The sequence below is a fragment of the Pavona decussata genome, unplaced genomic scaffold (assembly GCF_977016875.1).
Source record: "Pavona decussata unplaced genomic scaffold, jaPavDecu1.1 SCAFFOLD_468, whole genome shotgun sequence".
Taxonomy (NCBI): Eukaryota; Metazoa; Cnidaria; class Anthozoa; order Scleractinia; family Agariciidae; genus Pavona; species Pavona decussata.
The window spans coordinates 825,758-849,057 of NW_028145806.1; the positions used below are offsets into that span (position 1 = coordinate 825,758).

At 39.4% G+C, this 23,300-nt stretch overlaps 2 protein-coding genes across 2 annotated transcripts; one reads left to right on the forward strand and one right to left on the reverse strand.

Annotated features, from left to right (window-relative positions):
- Window positions 1-5,705: 5,705 nt before the first annotated feature.
- On the reverse strand, window positions 5,706-7,772 carry LOC146450340 (uncharacterized). The gene has a single exon (XM_085100423.1). The coding sequence runs from the start codon at window positions 7,174-7,176 to the stop codon at window positions 6,073-6,075; it is 1,104 nt and encodes a 367-aa protein (XP_084956549.1). The 5' UTR covers window positions 7,177-7,772; the 3' UTR covers window positions 5,706-6,072.
- Window positions 7,773-14,546: 6,774 nt separating this feature from the next.
- On the forward strand, window positions 14,547-16,303 carry LOC146450341 (uncharacterized). The gene has a single exon (XM_085100510.1). It carries the CDS (start codon window positions 14,821-14,823, stop codon window positions 16,006-16,008), a length of 1,188 nt encoding a protein of 395 aa, XP_084956636.1. The 5' UTR covers window positions 14,547-14,820; the 3' UTR covers window positions 16,009-16,303.
- Window positions 16,304-23,300: the final 6,997 nt, after the last annotated feature.

Here is a 23,300-nt window from a genome sequence, read left to right on the forward strand (position 1 = left end):
TGCCTTCAGTCCCCAGTCAGGTCAGGGGTCGTCTTCTCCGTGAACTTGGTACAGTCGAACCTCGATTATCTGGACTCGTTGGAACTTGAATAAAATGTCCGGATAATCGAAAATATGAATATTAATGAGACAGGAATGTAAAAAAAATGTAATAAAGAAAGCAGAATTTGTCAAACAAACCGGTTAATGCTTTGAAGCTTTCGCGATCGGTCGACTCCGCGTTCAACTACGCTGAGAAATGTTTCGCTTTTCTCCTGAAGAAGCGGACTTGAAAATTGGTGTTCCACTGCTGAGTAAACCAGGCCCCAGTTGTTCAAAGAGTGGATAACTCTATCCACCGGATAAGTCGCTATCCAGCGGAGCAAATGTACTCCAACTACCGGTAACGTCTTTTGGCAAGTTTTCCACACAATCCCATACTTAAATTTGACATATGTTTCTACTCTATCCATAAATTATAGGGCTATTGGGAAAATCTTGCCCGCATTTCATCTGCTGGATAGCAACCTATCCAGTGAATAAAACTATCCGCTCTTTGAACAACTGGGGCCAGGCGTATAAGGTTTTATCCAATTGCTCTGACACGTTCGCAAATCTGACGCAGAGAAATCTTTGGACGTCTTAAAATAATTTTTTAATAACTTGTATCGATCTGTCTGTTCGAACAATAACCACGATTTCCAATCTATAATGCCTAACAAGAGCTCGTACAGTACTTTACCCGTTAATCAGATTATCCTGTAAATGTTCATGAATGTGAACGTGTTGTTTTGCCGGATGGTGTGTCGTACTTATGTACGGAGTTCCACTGCAAACTCAGGCTGATTTGGTTGTAAAACGAGAAGAAACATTCCACAGCGTTTTCGCTGTTTGACTGACAATAAGATATAAAATTAATTCAAATTAAAAAAAAATAAAAATAAAATTTAAAAAAAGCCAGAGCTAGCATTTCTTAGAAGGTGGCAATTAACCAATAAATTTAACCGTATCAACATCCTATTTTCTTCCACTTCTTCTTCTTTTTTTTTTTTTTAAAGCCCCATCCGCCGTCCGCCATCCGCCGTCCGCATCCACCCGTCCATATCCTTGTTTTACAGAGTCCCCTCGGTTCCAGACTACTAGAGAGGAACTGAAAGTTTGGACTGCTGAGCTGAATGTTTGAATCGCCAAAGTGAATGTTTGAATCGCCGAAGTGAATGTTTGAATCGAGCCACTGCACAACTACATTGTGAGACTATGTTTGAATTTATAATCTGGATTTCATATCTTAAAATTAAAGTGCAGAATGTTTCAACAGCAGGATTTCAGCTTTTTCTATCGAAATTGAACGCGAAATTTATGGTGTAGTGTTTGAGTTTCAGGATTTGATTGAAGAAATACACGTTTGGATTGAATGATCAAATGTTTGAATTGAAAAATGGCATGTTTGAATCGACGAAATGCATGCTTGAACTGAATGATAGGCCAGGCAATACAATGAATGCATGTTTAACTTGAAGAATAGCATTTCCTCTCTCCTCCGCAGAGGCTCCGCTGAGAAAAGGGAGTGCAGGCGTAAAATTCCGTGGAAGGCGACGGCGGGAGCCTCTGCCAGAAACCACGCCCAATATGGCTGCGATCCGGATTTGTAACTAGGGACGTGTGCGTACTTATGTCATAAAAATGGCGGGTGTTTGTGAAATTGTTATGTCGCGCGATGTGGGAGATTTATTCACGAAAACTTACCTACATGCTTAGAAATCGGGGAAAGTTTGTTCCTTTCATGATGACTGTTTAGAAAACGCTTTTATTTTGCTGTGACTGGATGCCTTGAATCATCACTACAAGAATGAAATTCAAGTTACACGAGCGGCGATCGTGTGGAGATAAAAGAGTGCATGCAAAGGAACGATTTATCGAGGAAACGTCTGCCAGCTGAGACCAAACAAAAACTGTCAATTCAGTCTTAAAAGAGACTAGAGCAAGTAAGCTTAATGTTTTAATCAAAGCGTATTTTTTTCTATACTCCGAAACGACCAAACTTGATATTTTTATCTTGTAAACAAGTTTTATCAGAAGAAGTTATAATGATCTTTCGGTGATTTAATTAGCATTTAGTTCTCACGGGAAGCTTGTTATTTACTGTGATGAAACAAATGTCTTTTAAAATAAGATTATAAAAGGCTAAAAGGCCTTTCAAGCCCAGAAAAAGCAATTATTTGTTCGTGACTATTGTTCACTTTTACGAAGCAAAATGTACTAAGTCCACTCTCCACGGGTTTCAAGGGGGGCTTCGAATACAAACGATTTTGCTTTTTTCTAGAAATTGTGAGATCTCACCTTAAAATTAACGACTGCAAACTGTAGAGACAAAGTAAATGCTGACTTCCGCCAAGAATGAAACTGTCAAATTTAGAGATGAGCGAGAAATCAATCGATGTACAAGAAAACGACAAGGATGTACAAGAAAACGACATGCTTCTGGCAGAGGTTCGCCGCCAAGTCAACCCGTTCAGCTTTTGCGCCTGCACTCACTTCGTTCAGCGGATACACATAACACCCCATCGAAGCTCTGCGGAGGAGAGAGTAGCATTTCTGGATTGAAGAAAAGGGTGTTTGGATTGAAGAATCGAATGTTTGAAACAAACAATTCCATATTTGGATTGAATGATGGAATGTTTGAATCGACCCATTCCATATTTGCACTGAAGGATTGAATGTTTGTATTGAAGGATCGAAAGTTTGAACCGAACAATTGCAGATTCGAATTGAAGGATCGAATGTTTGAATTGAAGGATTGAATGTTTGAATTGAAGGATCGAATGTTTGAATTGATAGTTTGAATTTTGACACTAAAAACGCGCCATACGAATTCGACCCTACTCGGCGGAAAAGGGGCCGTTAACAGTCTCCTATTTCTGATGCTGCTTTGAATGACGAAAAAAAAAAACATATTTGTATTGACAGAATCGTTTAAAAGAATGGTTCAGTTTTGTTAACAATAACCCCGTTCTTGGCTACACAAATACTAGTGTTAATTGTCTTTGGCTGCAGATGGCCAGGATCGAAATCGATTGTAACTTGAAAAAAATTGGTCAATTTTTTCAAGTCCTTCCAGCGTTTTTTAGAGAAATCACTAAAAACAGGTTATAGTTCAATTCTTCCCTGGAGAAATCAGTTAATATATTTTTCTTGCTGTTCTAAAAGCAATTTGATGTTAACGAAAAGGTAGTATCTTGTCAAATATTTGAGAAATTTTGACCAAAACACAGAGAGATCCCTGTGACAGTGCACCTTTTAATGTTTCCGACAATCACTCCTAAAAAAAGTACAAAAGCTAGGTTAAAAGTTTTGAGCGACTCAGACATTGGATTAAGTTTAAATGTGCTTCCGGATTTATATTTGACTAATTTTTGAGACCTCATTCGCGTAACTCCTTTCATCTGTTTATTTCAAGAAATTCAAGTCGAGTGTTTTGTCATTTTCGACCTTTTCATTCGCCATTTTCAAAACAGTTTACTTAATCACCTGTAATGCGTTTATTTGTCGCTAATTGAGTTTTGGGCCATGCATGTTATTTTGTTTGTATTTTAAAGGAGATACTATTATCTCAGTGCCTGCAAAATAAACTCCTTTATGTCTGTTTGGCGGGCGTGAAGAATTTTTATCGTTCACTTTCATTGAAGAAATTAAACCTCAGTAATTGGTTCACTCGTACGATCTTTTATTCCATTGTGAAAATCGCAAACACACTCGCTCGATCGCTGCGCTCAGTTAAGTTCGTTTGCAAATCTTCACAACTCTGAATAAAAATCATACGCGCTCACCAACCTTCAAGTAATCTCTATATATACATTGGTTATATATCCTGTAGTTCTACAGCTAATGTATACTTTTACGGTATAAATGTAAGTGATTGAGAACATTTAAGCAAAACAATTCAGATGTTGTCTCCTGTGTCCACGGATCGTGTTACGGCCTTTTAAAGGCATTTTTGTGCAAGCTAATACAGATTAATCCGTTCGTATGCTTTGACTGAAAAATTAAGGTGGCCGAATACAGTTTTTTTAGTGTACAGGTGTTAGAAGACGTTATTTGGAAACTATGTATTTCTGGACGCCTAAAATTGGTATGGTGTAAGACTAACTAAGAAAGAATGTATTTTCGTACTTCTTGTTGAGCTAAGTACCGTTTCCATGGCAACGCAGCGAACTATTAAACATCCATAAATAGTAGGTTTCCTTTATTTTTTAGAAAATGTACTCATTAGATTTTTTCAGGATTTTTTCCATTTTTTGTATCCAGAATAACTCACAAAACACTGACACAGTTGCACTATTTTCATGTAATTTTAACAGAGAGATCTCCTGTAAATATTGATTTTATATTTTAATGTTTTGTGAAGATACCCTCTGTTAGATTTAGGTTTCTCCTTGTAGGCGAGTTACGCTTTTAGGGAACTATTTTCCTGCCAAATTTCACGAAATTCTAATGAGCGGTTCCTTAGAAAACAGTTCATTTCCACGAAAACAACCAGTCGCAATATTTTGGTCAAATGCGCATGCGTGGCTTTAATAAGGTTTCATGGCATAGATGAAAAGCATGCAAAAGGTCTTGGTGAATGCTTTTTTTAGCCCGGAAAGAAAAGAAAAAGAGTCCAGAAACGAGAACTTAGTTATTTAGGATCAAAACTTAACTTTATTATTCATTTCATGTGAAATTGAGGGATCACTTAATCGACCGCCGTATTTGCGTACCACAACCCTAGCGCGCGCTTAATTGCATCAGTAACAGAACCTGTAAAGCGCGCGCAAATTGTGTTCGGCCACCTTAAGTCGCAGAAAGATTTAGCAAATGGAATCTCATTCCACGAATTTTACTAGCTGTTATTGGTTTTAAGAAAATGCTAGCTGACCTTTTTCTTCGAATTTAACGACATATTTGTCTCCCCGAAAGCGAAAGGGATTAGTTTTACACTGTTGCGAAATTTTTAACTGACATTTTGGTGAAGAAAACTGATGTTCTATACAACTAAAACGAATTTCTGAGGCCATTAAGTCATTCTGGAAAAAAATGTATTATATTCACTGAAATGAACCTTCGTGTGCTCCTGTTTGGACTCAGTGAAATAACAGGACATTTTCAAGTTTGACAACTATAGCGTCACTTTTTAATTTCTGGTGCTAATTTCTCCAAAAGCACCACTGGTATTACAAATTTAAATTTCAACATGAAAGAAGAAAAGAAATTAATCTGGTAGTTGCAATAAAATTTCATCATCATGAAAATAGCCTAAAGGTATGAGAATGATTTGTTATTCAGTCAGTGATACAGGTACGTAGTACTGAGAGACACAGATCCTCAAATCGTAGCAATGAGTATATGTAGGATGTGTACATGTGTTTCACATAAACTTCCCATAAACCTAGTTGAATGTCCTAGCTCCCACAAGTCTTCTGTAGCCTACAGGTAGAGCATCCGAACGTATTTCGTTCTTCCGAGTATGCCTATGTCATGCACTGACTGAATAATAGATCATTCCCATGTATTTAGGATTGAAATACACCATCACAATTATGCCAGCCTAAAGGTTTTTTCAACTTATTAGATTTGTTAGATACATTTGTAGTACTATTTGTCGTAGGCAGTGCAAGGTGTTAGTGATCATGTATTTACGTTTGTGTTTTGTTTTCTTTCTTCTTTCTTTGTCTCTTCCTTTTTTGCCCCCTTGCGTAAATTATGTTTTGACACGGAGGGGAAATACATTGTCCCTTGATTCTTGTCGACGAATTAAAATAATATTTTAGTAAACCCATTTAATTTAAAATCTGTTGACAATACCACCAAAAGGGTAAAATCTTTTTGTTATGCATTTCATTTGTCACCTTTGACGTTTGGCCAAATTGTCATAGTCGACATACACGCAAGCTTTTTAGCACCAGAATCGAAATAAGAACTATCCCTACATGATTAATAAATATTCGTTAAAGGCAATGTTCGCTAGTTTGGGGATATAATTCCTGTTACCTCTTCCCCTTTACAATGTCCTCGAGAATCAATCTTGGAAATGAATTCAATATTTTATACTAAGCTTCAGATTCGATTGCTTTCCTGACTTTCTTTTGAAAACCTCAAGTACCGGCAATTCCTTAAACCTTCGACGTCTTTCTCTTTGTCGCTGTCTTCACTTGCCTCAAAGAGATCTTCCTTAAATTTGTGAAAAGGCTTGGCGGTTTTCTTGCTAGATGACTTTGTCTCGTGACCTTTGACAGTTTGAAAGGACAAAAAGGCATCGTCGTTATGTTCGGCTCTAGATTGAACCTTTTTACCGGGAAAATCTTTTGCAGCAATCTTAGTTGTCTTCGATTCAAAAGAATAATGCGATGTGGGCGATGAGAATCGATGAGAATCGGAAACTATTTTAGGTCGATGAAGAGCCGTTTCCGAATCAGCCTGAGATTGTTGTAGATGTGTCGGCTGAATCCTGGAACTCCTATCACCGAAACGCGGAGATATGCCTTTTCTTCTTAAAAGCTCCTCGTTGCTCAGCCGATTTGATGTGGAAATGTGGATTCTCTTCCTCATCATTTCCGGTGTGGTTTTCAAGAGTGGTTGTAACATTGCTACTGGCGCTGTTTTGGACCTTTCAAGTTTTTTGTGCCCTTGCTCTTCCCTGTCGTTCGCTTCTACTCCAAACTGAATGCTGTCGTGAACGTGATGCGAGGTAAAAGACTTTAATTTAGACTTCATTAAATCATTAAAAGGTGCTTTTTCGCCCAATTTGTAAGCAAGGCGACTGGCTGTGTGATGCTCGGCGCTTTTAAGTGCTGGGAATGACGAATTACTTGCGCTTGCACTAGCACTGACATCAGCTGATCCGTCTAATAAGTCTGGAAAACTCTGAGTGCGTCTGAGTTTGCCGGACTTTCGCCCCTGATTAGAAGCTGGACTTCTGGAAGAGCTTTTTTGACTAGCAGCATGGTTCAGTGCGTGTGTTCCGTACAGTGAATCTGTAGTTAATGCTTTCATGGATTCTCGGATCTCTTCCAGCTGGCTTGAGACCTCCGCGATCTCCTTGTGGTGAATCTTTTGATAGGCGTGTAATCTAAGGCGAAGAATATGCTCTTCGTGATCATTTAAAGTAGCTATTCGTTTTACCGTGGATCCCACAGGTTCATTGCTGTCCTGCGACGACATATTCAAACCTGTTACTATCAGTGAATATTTAACTCAGCAACAAATTGGGAATCGCTACTTGATACCATACACCAGATGTCGCATGCTGTCAGATGACAATCTTTCATAACTGTGGGAAAATATGACGTTCACTTTCAGTGGGTGACATTTCCTTTAAATTGTGTTTTCCAAATTACCTTTTCACACTAGACACCCATCAACAAAAATCTTCTTTTTGTCTTCCCGTCCGCAGCCGATCGGTTACGTTAATTCATTTTCTTTTGTGTCCGAAGAAAATATTGATATGGCAAGTGTTATTTTTTGCTGCATGCAAATTTCAGCGTTTTCATGTATTTTGTTTCCGTTGCTGGGCGATACGAGAGTGTTCGCGATCTTGTTTACCGCGTACTGTGCCCTAAGCGTGCTGCAACTCAATGAACCACCTGCTTTGGGAACAGGCTATTTGTCATGGTTATTAAGCTGCTACATCCTCTTCCTGTGCCTATATGCCAAACATTTATCTTCTTCGTGATCATCTAGACACGTTCGAAACCTGTAAAGCCTGCCATCGGAAGCAGAAATTAAGTCATGAATGGCTAGCAATTGTGAAAGCGTTCACCGAATTAAGACAATGAAATTGCGTAGTCGTGTTTAGCCTGAAATTGTACGAAGTGTTGGATAATCTCTATAAAAAAATAAAAAAAAAAAACTAATAAGTATTTTAAATTATGCTTTTTTGAAACTTCACGGAAACGTTTTATATTCAATTTGTCAATATAACTTGTGACATATGTCAAATATCACAGCGATGGAAAGGAAAAAAGCTTTTAACACACAGCTAACAAACCCCAATTGAGAAAAACTAAATTGAAAAAAAGATCTAAATCAGCCGTTTCCCTTTTCAACAATTTTGGTTTGGTAATCATGTCTGCCGCTATCAAGAGCCGGGTGCAAGAACATTAAGCTGCAATTGCTTCCTATGTTTGACATTTAGCTCAGTCAAACGGCAGGATTAATACCTGCACCATCATGAATGCATGCGTCATGCCCAGTAAGCCGAAAGCGCCATGCAGGACTTAATCACTTCTTGCTGAATTATTCATGCCAACAGTCACTTCGTTTTAGATACGGAAAAGTTGAAACAGTTTGTGAGACAAGACCTGATGACAACTTGCCATCATATTTTCTATACCACATAATAATATTCCAACGTACCGTCCCACTGGAAAGCTTAGTAAAGGCCAGTGAGAGACGGATAGGTTCCATATAGACAGAAAAGCTTTATCCTCAATGTGTTCCCTGCGGGTTAAGTAAATGGAATAACCAGCCTTCTTCCCAGCCTCAATGCACTTATGGAGCTTACGAAGGGTCTGGAACAGAGGCGACAGCGAAAGTCGCGAAAGGCGACCTAGACGCGTCTTCCCGATCAGCTCAACGAAGTGACATTCAACCGGGCGCCAAGGACAACAGGGTACGAGGTTGGACAAAGTGTGCCAAATGCTGGGTTTTTTTTAATTTGGGGAGGGGAGGGGAGGGGAGGGGAGGGGAGGGAGTGGGGATGGAAAACATCCCAGTCAAGGAGAAAAGGGGTTAAGCAGCAGTAGTGGATCTTTAGACTAGTGAACAGTATATTATGATGAGCCCCCGTTCTGTCTTATGTCTTATATTAAAAAGCCGTTCAACAATCCATGTTGCTTGACCAATCGCTGCTTTACACTAAAATGTAATAGCCATAGAGGAATACTAGAGAAGCTAAGGCAGTATCTACAGCATGACCTTCCGCTATTTATCGCTTTGTTGTAATAAGTACATTCAAGCACTTATTTCATTATCGTGGACGCCATCAGAAGCAGTTTTGAAGTACCCTTGCGAGTAAATGGAATTAACTGAGCTATCCCAACTAATTGAACCTAGCATCAGATTTCCATACAAACACTGTTATTTCAAGACGTATTTGCCTATACTCGTCAAAATGGCGTCGGAAACCGTGATAAGGCTAATTACTTTAGAAGCCCCGCTGTCCTTAAAAAAAGCAAAAAGAAGAAACTGATCCAGTTAGACTAACGAAGGTGACTAATGAAAGCGAATTCAATTAAATTTTTTTTCATTAATTAGCGTAAACTTTAATTAGAATTCGTTTCATTGTTCAGCTTTTAACGCTTTTCTTTCACCGGACACTTCAGTTTAACTGCTGTTCCGTGCTCTTAAAAGATGTGCTAATCAGGGACCAGACTTCATGCCTCGTTTGGTACCTAACTCTTTAGAAACAAACCCCTGAATAGTTTTGTTCTCTTCCTTGGCTTTTAATCCAATTTCTAACTGATTACGTTTTCGTAAAAGGCTCGATGTGGTTTCCTTGTAATAGATGCTTTTTCTGTACGCTTTCCTCTGGACTTCATTTTCACTCTGATAGGAGTAACCGGTTTTTATGTTTGTAGGCCGAGGTAAAATCTTATCCTCTGCTTTGCTTGAGTCGTACGGATGATCTAATTGCAAGGGCAAAAATTTGCTCTTGCGCGCTAAAAATCTGCTATCGTCATTTTTCTTCGGTATATCTATCATGCTTGACGATGGCGTCTTCGATCTTGAATAACTACTTTCTAGTGCCACAAAAAATTTCATTCTTTCTGAGACATTTTCAATGTCCTCTTCCTCCATTACCACTGATGGAGGCCTTTGGCACAGCACAGGACGCTTTCTCTCTTTGTTTCCCACATTTAATTTGTTAGTTTCAAAGTTCGACGTCTTATTAGTAGAGATTTCAGCTTCTTTGTCAATATCTGGTAACTTTGATCGCTGTTCTGTTATATCACGGTTGATTTCATCTTCACCAATACTCTGGCTATCAAAAGGTTCCAATACGTGTTTATGATCATAAATGCTGCCGGCTTTAAACGCTTCATGGGCATAGGATTTCTTCATTGTTACCTTTTCTGCTTCTAAGGACCTTCTCCTCCTTAGAAGAGGCTGATTATTTTGGGCAAGTGAATTAAGGTGTTTCAGCGTACCTGAAGACATCTCGCCTGCGCTAGAACTCCGCCTTCGGTTCCTGCGACTCCAATCATCAGTTTTATGTTGCTGATTCAAAATACACGTGAGTGCCCGTTGATTTCTTGATGGAGCAAATGACGCCTGTAGTTTTTCGGTACCTTCTGTTTTTTGTCTAATAATAGAAACCACAGGTGAGGCACAAAAAACGCCATTAGTGTTGCTTGCAGTGTGCTGCCCATCTTGTAAGTTTTTTGACAAAGGTAAACTTCGATCCAAAGAACACTCTGGAGGCTTTTTCTGTCGCGACAAAATGTTCTCTGCTGAGAATGTGGTGACGCATTTTAGATCTTGCAAAAACCTCTGTAGCTCCCAGATATCTTGATTGATATTCTTCATTTTCTTTTGCCTTTGTTGCTCAAAGCGATCCAGCGTTTTCCTCAAGTCGTTATTTTGCCGAACATAAGAAGTCGCAAGAGCTGGCAAATCAAGAGGAAGATCTTTCTTTCGAATTTGGTTTCTTGTGCTTCCTGTTGCGATTTCTGATTCCATATTTTTCACTGAGTCGCTGGGTGAGAATAAAAGGAAGCAGGAAAAGAGTTTTATGTTTTCCAAATATTTGCTGTTTTGTGCAGCTCGACTTACACGTAATAAATCAAACACGCCTGTGCTATGTTCTTATGCTACCATTTGTTTTTGTTATCACTGAAATAGTGGATTAAACCTTTTGTTACAGTGAACAGTTTAACGTTAAATGAACACGCCTGCGCTGTGTTCTTATGCTATCTTTTGTTTTTGTTATCGCTGAAACTGGATTAAACCTTTTGTTGCAGTGCTCAGTTTAACGTTAATTGGACATTATTTTTGCATTAATGGCGTTGCGATAGTAATAAAACTGGGTGAGGAACAATAACCTTACTACTACAATTAACGGTGCAGAGAATTCATTAATCCACTGAGTGCTTTCAGCGTTAACACAATTGTTAATCTGGTGAATGGTAATAGAGGCGTTTCTTTAATTGTTCTCCTATTGTTCAGTTGCATAAAGGAGGCTACAATTTTTTATGTCAGCCACACTGAGGCAACAATGGTAGGGATCGAACTGGTAATGAACTTGTTCAGGCAGATGAATACCAAGTTTAATATGAAATAAGCTTGACATTCCAAGAAGCGATACGAACATTCATAAGCAGTGTGTTGCGGGGTATAAAGGCAATTAAGAGATCGAAGAAAAATAAACAGCAACAATTAGGCAGGCATTTTCTTAGCATACAGATATATTCTTAGATCTATCTCCAATGAGAACGTCGTTAGTTTCTAAGCTAGGTTTATGGCAAAACTAAAAGCTTGCCAGCATCAAAGGACTGCCTTCATTACCAAAGCTAATTTTCGATGCATTTTCTCTATCAACGAAGAGAGAGAGGCCTGAGCAAGCCTTAGCCTAGCATAGCTAACCGTCAGTCATGCCAGAATCAAGCTTTTATGGGTTACCCGGTTTCTGATGAAATAGGCAATCGGGTACGTTGACAAGACGAAGAGAAAATCGTGCATGATAAGGTTTGGATAAGGCTCGCCTTAGATTGGTACGGCTGAACACTGTGGTATCAGCTAAAACGTTCAAGAAAGTATGGGCCAGTTATTTAAACCGAGTCTAACTTAGGCCCCGGCTTAAGACAATCCGGTGGGCCTCCAAATCTGTTTATAAGTGGTTTATTGTAAGTAGATAAATAGTTTCCTAGTCTGGGATGCAAGCCTTTCTGTTACCGTCGGCAGTAGCAAATGTTTAGCTATGATTGTTTACAAAATTGAAAATGGCCCGGCTTAGATCGTGGTTTTGTTAAACACCGTCTAAACTGTCTTTTAAAAACTGACCCCATAAGTTTCAAACAAGCTTAAGGGAGAAGAAAATTTGGATACCGTTTTCACGGGTCGACCAAGCTCTAAGAGCTTTGTAATACACATTTATGCACATTAGGCACGTAATTTAAGCGTCACAATAACCGTACGTTGCATAATAGGGAAATTATAAGGTTTTGTATGGGAAAAAATAGAACGTTTCCTGTTTGAAGGCAAAGTCAGAAAAGATTTTTGAATAACAATTGCTCACCCGAAATCTTTTTGAGAATCCATTTTATTCATGTCAGTCTTGTGTCATCTGTGAGTCGATTCAAGGTAATTCAAGGAGTCTTAATTAGAAATAGGAACTGTTATTCTTTCATACAAAACTTATAATTTTCGCCATTACACAACGGTTACTACATGTATTCCACGACTTACATGACCATTACACACGCTCTTAGAGCTTGGGCTACCTGTGCTTTTAAAATGGTCACAGTAACTTTGGTCACAGTAACAAGAGAAAATGGTCGACTCATATCACACCTCTATTATGTAATAACTGACGGAATTAGAGGTCAAGGATGTCGCTGAATAGTTAACAAAATGTACACTGATTTATTTCGCCTCCGAGGAAAAAGAGGAATAGGGCATATGAGCACGTGCTAATTAGTAAATAGCTGTCCTCGTTGGGACTGCCCATTGTACGTGCTCCAGTATGCTTTTTTCGCGTAATCAATATTAAGATCGTCTTTGTATACACAAATGTGGTCTACGTGTTCCTTTTAAAAATTCATGAAGTAGTTCTTGTAATGCACACAAAATTAATTCTCATTTGTATAACAATGGATGAGCGATAGTTTTCATTTGTCATTGTTTGCACACGATGATTATTGTAGATGCGCCCTGTACCAAAAATAATTTGCAGGTTCTTGTATAAACCAAATTTTAAAAAAGCCTGTTTGCCTGTAGCCTCCCACGCAGTCACTTTTAGGGAAGTCGTATAATTATCCTCCTCCCCACAAACGTCTGCTTTCGGAGGTTGGCATTCCTTCATCTTTTCCAAATCTAAATAATTTAACTTTCGCACGCTTGATTGCGGCAAAACATAAAGGCTGGTTTTCACTAGAATTAAGGATAAGCATAAGTGTATTATAAAGATAAGTAAGTGAAACACTAGTTACGTAAGCATAAGGAGAGAGCACGCGCAGAAAACCATTTCTTGACGGAATTCTGGATACCAGCCTCCCCTCTGATGCAAGATGGCAGACGAAGCGGTTGTACTGCTTTGTGCTTATGTCTTCTCCGTTCTAATTAGTGAAAACTGCGACATAAACATAAGCATCAAAAGATGATTTTCTTGCGCGTGCGTCTGTCCTTATGCCATGCCGCTTACGTAGCTAGTGTTCTCACTTGCTTATCTTTTTGTTGATACTTATACGTCCCAGTGAAAACCAGCCTTGATGTTTAGCCGCCATCTTGCAAAAGCGAGACGCAACTGGGATTTGAACTGTTTACAAATTCGCTTTGGTTTACACCTCAAAGGTCAGGCTAATCCAGTCAAGGCATACTGTGAATAGATTTGACTGTAATTCAAAAATAATGATTTTTTTTTTCAAAAATAACTGAACTTAGGTTAGCATGAGAGACAGGCGCGCTTTAAACAGTGTAACCTTTAATGGCCCTACCCGTTTTTACTCTTCGCCCCATCCTGGAACCTTACGCCCAGACTAAATGTATACATAATTAATGTATGGGGCTGTGCTCGTGCCCTTGTGTCTTCCTTAATTCACTCTCCGTGCTAAATTTCTTAGTGTTTTTTAATCACAGTAGTCAGCAAATAAGATCCTGTGCTCAGCTCTCACGGAAAAAAAGTTGAGGTCTTCAGCAACCGTTCGTATCTGCGCCACGCCTAAAATTCCGCGGAACCATTTCAACATTCTCAAAGGAACAACAACTATTCTTTATACTGTATTTACAAAGCTTTGATTACTTAGAAATAGTTTTGCACAGGAATTCCGAAAGTCTAATGCACAATTAGTATAATGAATAGACAATGTTCAGTAAAAGAATGCCAACCTCCGGCAAGCCGGAGTTTTAGAGAAGAGGGTAACATGACTTCTCTAAACACGACTGCGTGGGAGGCTAGTTTGCTTGGCGCTTCACATCTTAATTTAGCCCCAATCCCCCGACCAATAAACAGCTTGGTAGATGTTTGGAGTTTGTAGTTGCTACGGTGACAAAACAAGCTATCGTTGGAGAATCAATCAATTACTTTTGACGAATAACTAAAATGCTGGTTTTGCTGACTAAGAAAGATTTATGTGGGATGTAGTTGTGGTAAATCACTACCGCGTTCTTGGTTTCTATCAAAAATAGAACTTTATTCGAAATAGGCTGGATACTTTCTTTTAATCTTGGTTTACTTACTTTTTATTACTTGGTGGCTGACGTGTTTATTGATTTCACAAAGAGAAACACGATGCTGATCACACTGTTTACTTTTTATAAAACAGTCAGTAACAACAGAAAGCCGAAATACAAACTTGAGAGAGTGATATATTGGATTATGACAAACTGTTTGCAAAGTTGATTACGTGAATCTGTATAATTCTACCCATTGTGTCAATATTTCAAACAATCTTTGTGACGTGTCTGTTAACTTTGTTTAGTTTTGAGCCAACTTCTATACATTTATATATAATTACCAACGTGATCAAATGGCTGAGTGTTCTCAATCCTAACAGAGTACAGAGATACAAACGGTTATTTACAGTTTAGGAATAAGCTCACTTCTGTGACGAATCGTATTATTTTATATTTAAGAGACTCCGAGATCTAATGGCACAGAACAGGAGAACGGTGTCTAAGATCGAATTTAACAAAAGGATTCGTGATCTCGTTTCGCGTGATAGCAACCGCCTAAGACAAACTTTCCAAAAGTTTGACAAGGAATGCGCTAGTCGCTTGGCCGAGATACAGAGCATGCAAGAAAAGGTTCGTCACTCCATGAGAAATTTGACGCAAGAGAAAATGCAAGCACAACTTAGTCCGGCAGCGGCTGAGCATGATCTACATCTCCCCAGGAAAGAAACCGAAACAGAGAAAGTGAAATCATCTGTACAGTATGAAAACGTTCCCTCTCGAGGGAATGCATCTGACAGTAGAATGGCTTTTACACCAGAGGAGAGAAGGAAAAGCAACAACAAAGCATCTCTTCCAGGAATATCTTATAACCCTTCAGAACATCTTAAAGTTCCCAGCAGTGGTGAAGCTAGAAGCCGTAGGTACTCTTTACCATATCGCCCGACGTTTCTTCCCGGAAGCCCGAAAGATAACCGAACACTTCCGAGAACACCCATGGCATCCTCGCTACCGAAGGAAGTCTTAATGAAAACAGGATCCTCGATTGAAACGCCTCCGTTGTCTAACTTGTCGAGTTCTCCGAAACAATCTTCTAGTGGAATTCATTTGCAGCATCATAAAAATGGATACAGGTTGTCCATTCACAATTTCCCTATATCATTGTCACGCTCAGATAATTTGTCAAACGTTCGAGTAAAGATGAGTCCACAGTTGGATCGCAGAGACCTTAAAACTCTTGATCCAAATGAAGATGACCACGACGAAAGTAATGACTCTGCTAAAGAGGAGAATGGACAAGAGAGCAGTGATAAGGATGCTAAGAATCCAAGGAGAATCAGTCACCCACCAAGCCACCCCAATACTGCCATGGTAACCGAGCCAAGAAGAGTTTCAGATCCCAACAATGTCAAGTCAAAACCTCTGGTCAAGAGAACGCGAAGCTCGTCGCTTCCCGTGGAACCAGAGGTGCTGTTTAAGGATTTCAAGTTCAGGGAAAGCCATTCTGGCGTATCGAGTTCTACCACATCTGGCAATCAGCAGCTAGCGAATGTCAAACGTGAATCGCTGCCCCTAGTCCCCAAGAAAAATGTCGAAACCTCACCAAGTCCTTTTGAAGAACTGCGTCGCTGTAGATACTTGAGAAGTGATGACGCTGAAACCTAAGTTACAGACGATTGTTGTTGTTATTGTTGTTTTTCAGTAGTTATGGCTATAGGTTTGCTAGCTAAGTTTAAGATTTACGATACAATGTTTTGTGGCAATCTCGTGATTAGGATTGGCGTTTACTTATGTTAGAAAGTCGCTTATAGAATCAGTGTTGATCACAGACCATGACGCCAAGTTTTATAGCCAAGTTTTATAGCCGATCGAACGGGAATCAACTGAACTTCATCCCAACAACAATACAAAAGTGATAGATGTGGAAACATGTATATATGAATAATCTGTACTGAAAAGATATTCATTAGATGATTTTTTGTTTCATTTGTTTGTTTTTATTAATTTCAAAGGAGGATTGCCACAAAATATGTTAGTCATTCCCCACCAGGGAGGGTGGTGGTGGTAGTGGTAGGGAGGAGGGGGGGGGGGTTGGTTGTACCCCTCAGTACTTTTGGTGGGGGTATGGTGCTCGGTTCTCCAAAACCTGACCCGATTTCAGACCAAAATATGTAATTTTCCGGTACTCTTTTTCATACCTGGCCTCTAAAATTCGTACCCAGTTTCAAACCTGGCTTCTCTCTGGTTTCTCAGACTTTCAGACCAAAATGGTTAAAATCTACACTCTATTTCAAACTAAAACGGCTTAAAACCATACGTTTAAAGACTGACATCCGGCAGTCAACGTTGTCAGTGATAGTCACCATCCAAATAGTCGCTAATCATCACATCTCGTTTGATTTTGGTTGGCTTGTGTTAATTTTTCGGAATAATCATTATCATTTTCCTCCAAAGTTATTTCGAGGTCAACTGAGGACCATACTCCTAATACTCTCACGTCTTTTTCGATCAGGGAAAAGTATCTCGTTTCTCCTTTGCTAGCCCCAATCCATAGTACTTCGTTTTTTGTTCTTTAAAATGCCGGGCCAGATATGATAAAGAAAAAAAAAAAACCCGCATGGACCGCATGGTCCATATTTGGAAGATATCTGCAGATATGTCTGTAGGGAGGACATAAAAGATTATTTTGAGCCATCTGGGATAATAGTGGTATCATCCGCGTACTGGGTGACTTTAATCTCGTTTTCCTGCACAAAGATGCCCTTAATGTCTTTATCATTCCATATTTTTCAGCTAAAATCTCAACGCAGAGGATGAAAAGATAAGGCGAAAGGGGACACCCTTGCCTAACTCCCCTTTCAAGCTTAAGTTTGTGCATGTACCACCCTTTCTTCAGATGCAGCTTTCAATGTTGTTGTAGAAAATTTTAATCCAGTTGAAGAAGATTTTAATCCAGTTAATAACAGACGGCACGAAATTGAAATGCTTGAGAGTCTTCTGTAGAAAAGTCCACTCCACAGTGTCGAAATCCTTTTTAAAATCTAGAAAGAGTAGTCGTCCCAAAATTCTCGCGCGCTGATTGGCTCGTAACTATTTAGTGTCTCTAAAGCCCCGGCTAAACGATCTAACATTGTTGTACAACATTTGTTAGTTCAACAACGTTCAAAAGCCGGCTAAACGCTTCAAAATTTGTGAAATGTTGGCCGAAATGCTTGATCGAAACAAAAACATTCTCTTAACAAAGTGTCAAAACACACGTCATCAAACATGGGGTGCTAAACGTTTCAACATAGTTGAACTAACAAATGTTGTACAACAATGTTAGACCGTGCAGACAAAAATGACAGAAAGATGTAACGCGCGCGCTTTCTCAACGCAAAATAGAGCCAATTCCACTCGTACGTTTTCAATGCTATTGTAAGAAACAAATCGACTCATTTCCTATGGTCTATACTCTTACAGACCATTAAATGACGCCATAAAATGTTCAAAACTTGGCAGTAAACTGCTCGCCTGCGTCTCGTGGTTCCACTTGAGTTTTGAACATTTTATGACATTTTATGGTCTTTAAGAATATAGACATTAGAAAACTGCCGTCGATTTGCTAAATGAAATATGACAATCAAATAACAGGACAATTAACAATTATTCCACGAGCGCGCGTTGAATACAAGATGGTAGATAGCCAACGAGGCGCACAGTGCCTCGCTGGTTATATAATCGTCTTGTATCTAACATACGCGAGTGGAATAATTGTTTTTATTACGAACAACCACAGATAATAGCTAAATCTTTGTGGGGCACAGTTTAATGGCTCATATGCAATGCAATGCCAGTCAGTTTCTAATAATTCAAAATACTAAACGAGTGTGTTATTTGGTTTTTAACCTTCTATCATTCACTTTTCTAATCCTTATTAGTTCTCAAGAAGTTGCTTTTAATAATCAATGTATGCTGAGTCAGAAACAAATTAGGTGGCAGGGAAATGCACCCTCGGCTGCACTTTGCCGCATAGTAAGCGCTATGGTCAACTGCTTGGCCTTCATTGGAAATAGGTCCAGATCTCTTCAGAAGGACACTCTTTTCTGGTCCACCCTCCACGTTAAGGGCGATTTACATGGTACGACTTTCGCGTAGTGCAACAAGGAGCTAATTTTCAGCTGTGAGCATCCAAGTTTGGGAGAGTCAAATTCAAACACAACCATGTTCACCAAAAAAGCTGGGTGCGGTTAATATTGGCTGAGTCTTCTACTGTAAAATAGTTGAGTCTTCTACTGTAAAATAGTTCATATTTATGGGAAGTGCATGAAAGGGTGATATTAATAAATATTCAGGTAATAAATGATCTATGGCTTCTATAAATTATTTGGTTGAAGTGTCTTCGTGTTTTCACCTTTACAAAGGCGGTGTTTTTCAGAAGGAAATCTTAGGACGGAATACAATAGAGTGTGAAGTGCCAACAATCACTGAAAAATAACAAAAGGATACTTAACAGCTTTAAAAGCCGCACAAAATCTTATGAACAAAAATTTATAGTTCCAACTTGTTTAATTTGCAGGCATTAAATCTATACTCGAGGCTCAGCCTTTGGTAGCACTGTTTGGTGTCATCAAAATTTTAGAATATAATAAGTTAGGTTTTCTTTGGCCACAAATTAAAAAAACAAAACAAAAATAATCAATCTCTTATTCGTTGACCAGTTGGTTAAAAAAAAAAAATGAACCAGTTGCAACTAGCAAAATTATCACAAAGGCTGCAATTAAGGAGGTCCTTCTGAACAAACATTAATTATAATATTGGTTATTAAATATGACTATAACGACTATGACTCCAAGTTTTAAAGCTCAAATTTTACATTAACCAGTTGTCCAGTATTGGGCAATTTAATATTTTTAAACAATTTGTACAACAAAGTTCCCGCGAATTTAGTAAAACAGACTTCATTTCCTTTTCTATAATCAAAGAACTGGCTTGAAAAGCTTTACAGCCTCTTGTGAAACTCATAACGTTGAACACATTAGCATTTTATGCAAAATCTTTTCATTTTGTGTTCATGGGTACGTTGATAAACTGTATATTCGCAGCTACTTGTGCTTCGTGCTGTTTGTATAAACTGTTTCTTTTATTTCTTAGAAAGTTTTAATCTTTTTCTGTAAAATCATGAGCAGGAGACTCGTAATGTCGAAAAGAAATGAAAATGCAAAGCGTCGGAACGCAAACCAAGATAATTTGCTGCAGCAGGAGATGGACAGGTTCGAGAAACAACACAACAGAGAGATGAAGAGCATTTTGCAGGAGCGCCAGATGGCCAAAGAGGCCATGACAAACATTAGAAGGCATCGAGCATCTTCGTTATTGGCGGCGCGAATGGTCTTACACGACAACGCCATCTTAAATGATCGCGTCAACAGCTTCTCAACTTTGTCTGAAAAGTCGTATTCCGAAAACAAACAAACTCAGATTTCAGGCGACTTGCAAAGTTCTTCAGAAGCTCACGGAGAACCTTATGTTGGGAAACCATGCTTGATGCATGGCATGGAAGGAATAACGAGAAGTCCCAATGTACTGCGGCGGAAACGTTCTGAAAACTTCAACACCGCTTTGTTGCCTTCCAGAAACGATATGTTAGGGCGATCTCGGGCGCGCGCACCAACTTATCCAGAAGGTACCAGAAGTGAAGTTTTCGAGGTATCTCGAAGGAGAGCGCATACTATTTCGGAAGGCACAAGAAATATTCCATCGGATTCCGACGAATACGGCAGTTCATCTGCTACAATGCGTCATCAAACTACCTTTGACAGGAAAGTTACAAACCGGTGGGTTAACCCTTCGATGGAAGATTCAAAGATAAGATTACGACATGAAAGAGAAGAACCCGAAGAAAACAGACCAAGAAGTCGCAGCGATACCTCATGTTTTCTGATACGGAAACCCACACCTACTGGCCTTGGGAAGAGCCTTTTGACAGCAAGTTATTCCAAAGTCCCAACATCTAGAGATACCTGTTCCGTACTTCTCCCTCGACGTTCCAGTGCGGACGGCAACAGGCTGCCTTTACTGAGACGGGGCACCTTTGAGTTGTCTCCTGTGAACGCAACTCTTCAGCCAAGCAAATTGAGTCCCTCAAGGAACATCGCTAAATTTCGGCAGACAGGAACTGCAGCCGCCGCAGCACAGACACTGGTAACGCGGTATCAGCGAGACAAAGCTATCTCAAAGGCGACTGAAAATCTCATCGTAGAGAGAGCAAAAAGAGAGGAAACTCGCCAACACAAACAGATGAAAAACGGTTTGAAAACAGACAAGGCGTCCCGGTTGAGGGAGAGATTTTTTACTATTGCTCAGCTCATAACGGCTTTGAACAAACTTAAGATGGCTGCCGCAGCGGGCAGAACATCTTTCTCTCAGGAATTAGACTGACTCCGTTTATTCAAAGTATTACACGTTTTTGACAAAAAGAGAGACTCGAACTTTTTCTACTTGTGACCGGCGTATGTAAGCGAACTGAAAAAAGTATCTGTGATCGTAGTGTCCGAAAGAGAGAGAGTTGTACTTTGTAAATATTTTACACAGATGTACATAAATCTAGTAAAAAATCATTGGGTGCTTTGATTGTTGTAAACACCAGATGTGATTAAGGAAATATATTAGCACTTGATTGATAATTAAAGAAGCGGAATATATATTTTGAAACTGATTTATTTGATTGAAATTTGAAGCGGGATAACACGCTTTTCAATTGAGAGACGTGAAGCCAAACAGAATGAAAGCAACGAAAGTTTCCCAATCACAACAGACGCGAATAACGCAAAAAAAAAAAAAAAAAAAAAAAAAAATCAGCCAATGAGAACTAGAGGCAAATACATCTAACCGGCGCCGAGTCTGAAAAACACGTGCCGGTTGTATTCTTTTCACTGGCAACGGTCTCGGGTCCTTGTCATTGGCTGATAAACTGGAACTAGTTGATTCTTTTCTTTTCTTTTTTTTTTTTTTTTTTTCAACCAATCACTGCAGCGCAGTAAAGAGAAATTCAACAAAGAAAATGTGGTGTAGGAACCTCCATCTCTATCGGAAAAAAAAAAGACTATTAAGCTCGTTTTTACCTGACCATTACTGACGCCCCTGCACTCCTAAAAATATTGGGCGAGCGGCTTCTGCGTTTTACTGTTGATAATCAGGTTTTGCTCCCATCAAATAATCGAAGGAGAGCATATCCCGTGGCACCGCTAACAATCGTGTTTTCGCCTTGATCCTGTACAGCGCCGCTGCTCGCTTTTGGACAGCAGGCCGCACATACCTTCGAAGGACACGGGGATCACATGTGTCATACACAATGTTATTAAAATACTTGCTGTTCAATCGATCCATTGCTGATCCTGGTCTACACGAAGATCCAGCGACTAATGGCGCGTGTTTGTAAAAAAAAAAAAAAAAAAATTAAAAAAAAAAAAAATAGTCCTAAATAAGTTCACCGAAAGCCCATCAGTGGGATCTCATGCGTCTCCTGGCGCCAGAGAGAGGCGGCTTGGGACTCGGTCGGAGACCGGGCCGTATACTGAGTCGCTGAGTTTTGTTTATTGCTCGTTTGCCATCTAGGACCCTTGGGCGCGATTTCACTCAACATTTGGTCGTGAGAGGAATCATCTAAACAGTGCCAAAGCAATTAAACTTAACAGAGCTCACTGAAAAAAAAAAAAACAAGACGCATATGTGCGTGAACTTGGGCTTCATTCCTGGCATATCCAGCTGTAAACGCCAGAAAAAATGACATGATAAAATCTCAGTTGTCATTTGTCGATTGTTTTACAGCATAGTACAAGCAAGTATATTGTAAGCAATGTATATTCCTGGTCTAAATTCTGTCCTCTGTCCGTTTTTTACGCCCGGTCTGTAGACTGCGTTTTACACTGACCGTTTAAGTAATAAATTTTAGAATCTAATACAGGTTCTGACAGTAAAATCCGAGCTTTCAACCTATCTGTGCATCTATCTGGCCAACAGGATTTAGCAAAGTGGGCAGGGATATCTTGTGTTGGCTTCATCCCCCCCTCGCAAAAGTTTTTGTTTTTTGAAATAAGGGAATTCTGATTGAAATTGGTGTTTCGTGGGAATTTCTTTTTGTCAGTATCTTTCACCCATTAATCGATGAAATTTGTCCTCGCGTCACATCGGCGAAATTTGATCCGTCTCCAGTGCATGCGTTTGTTTGCACAAGATTACGCAGTTGCCACGTTTTGGCAATTAAAATAGAGAGAAAAACAGACAGAATGCTTTCCCAAAGGAAAAATTTATTGAGAAAAGTCTTTTGTTTACGCCTAAGAAAGAAACGCTTATAATTCTAAATACGAGACGAGAGACGCGAAAGCGATTTGAAGGAACTATCAGTCCATTTCGAAGCGAATTTATCAACCCGTGCGTGGCACGTTTTTCAAATTTTCGCTAAAACTGTTCAGAGTATAAAGAATCGGTCAATTAGAATAGTATTTCAGTACAAATTCACGATCAAACCTGTAATTTTTCAGCCGTTGAATTCCCAGAAGTACTAAAAAATTTTGTAGAAAGTCCGTGGCCTGAATAAGGATTTGAGATGTCCGCGCTCCGCTAACTCGTCGCCTGGATAAAATAACAATTTGTACTCGAAGCACAGTTTCTTCACCGTTATTTCTCGGATTTCCGCTATCGAAACTGTTGAGTCTTCCTAAGTAGTTCTTCTTTCGATGTACCATTTCGAAAAGTTGTGTTTTCCTTCGGAAAACGCGAAAATCGTCGACTAAAAAATGGCCGACCCATGCAAACCCATGCACCGACAAGATCACCTGCGCATGCGTTTTAAGGCCAAGACGGCGATTTGTGACTGAATGTGGAAAACAAAAACAAAAAAAAAAACGAAGGGCAATTTTCAACTTGGTCTCCCTGTGGGAAGCCCAAGTAAAAAAACTGCGAGTTCGCTAAACGTT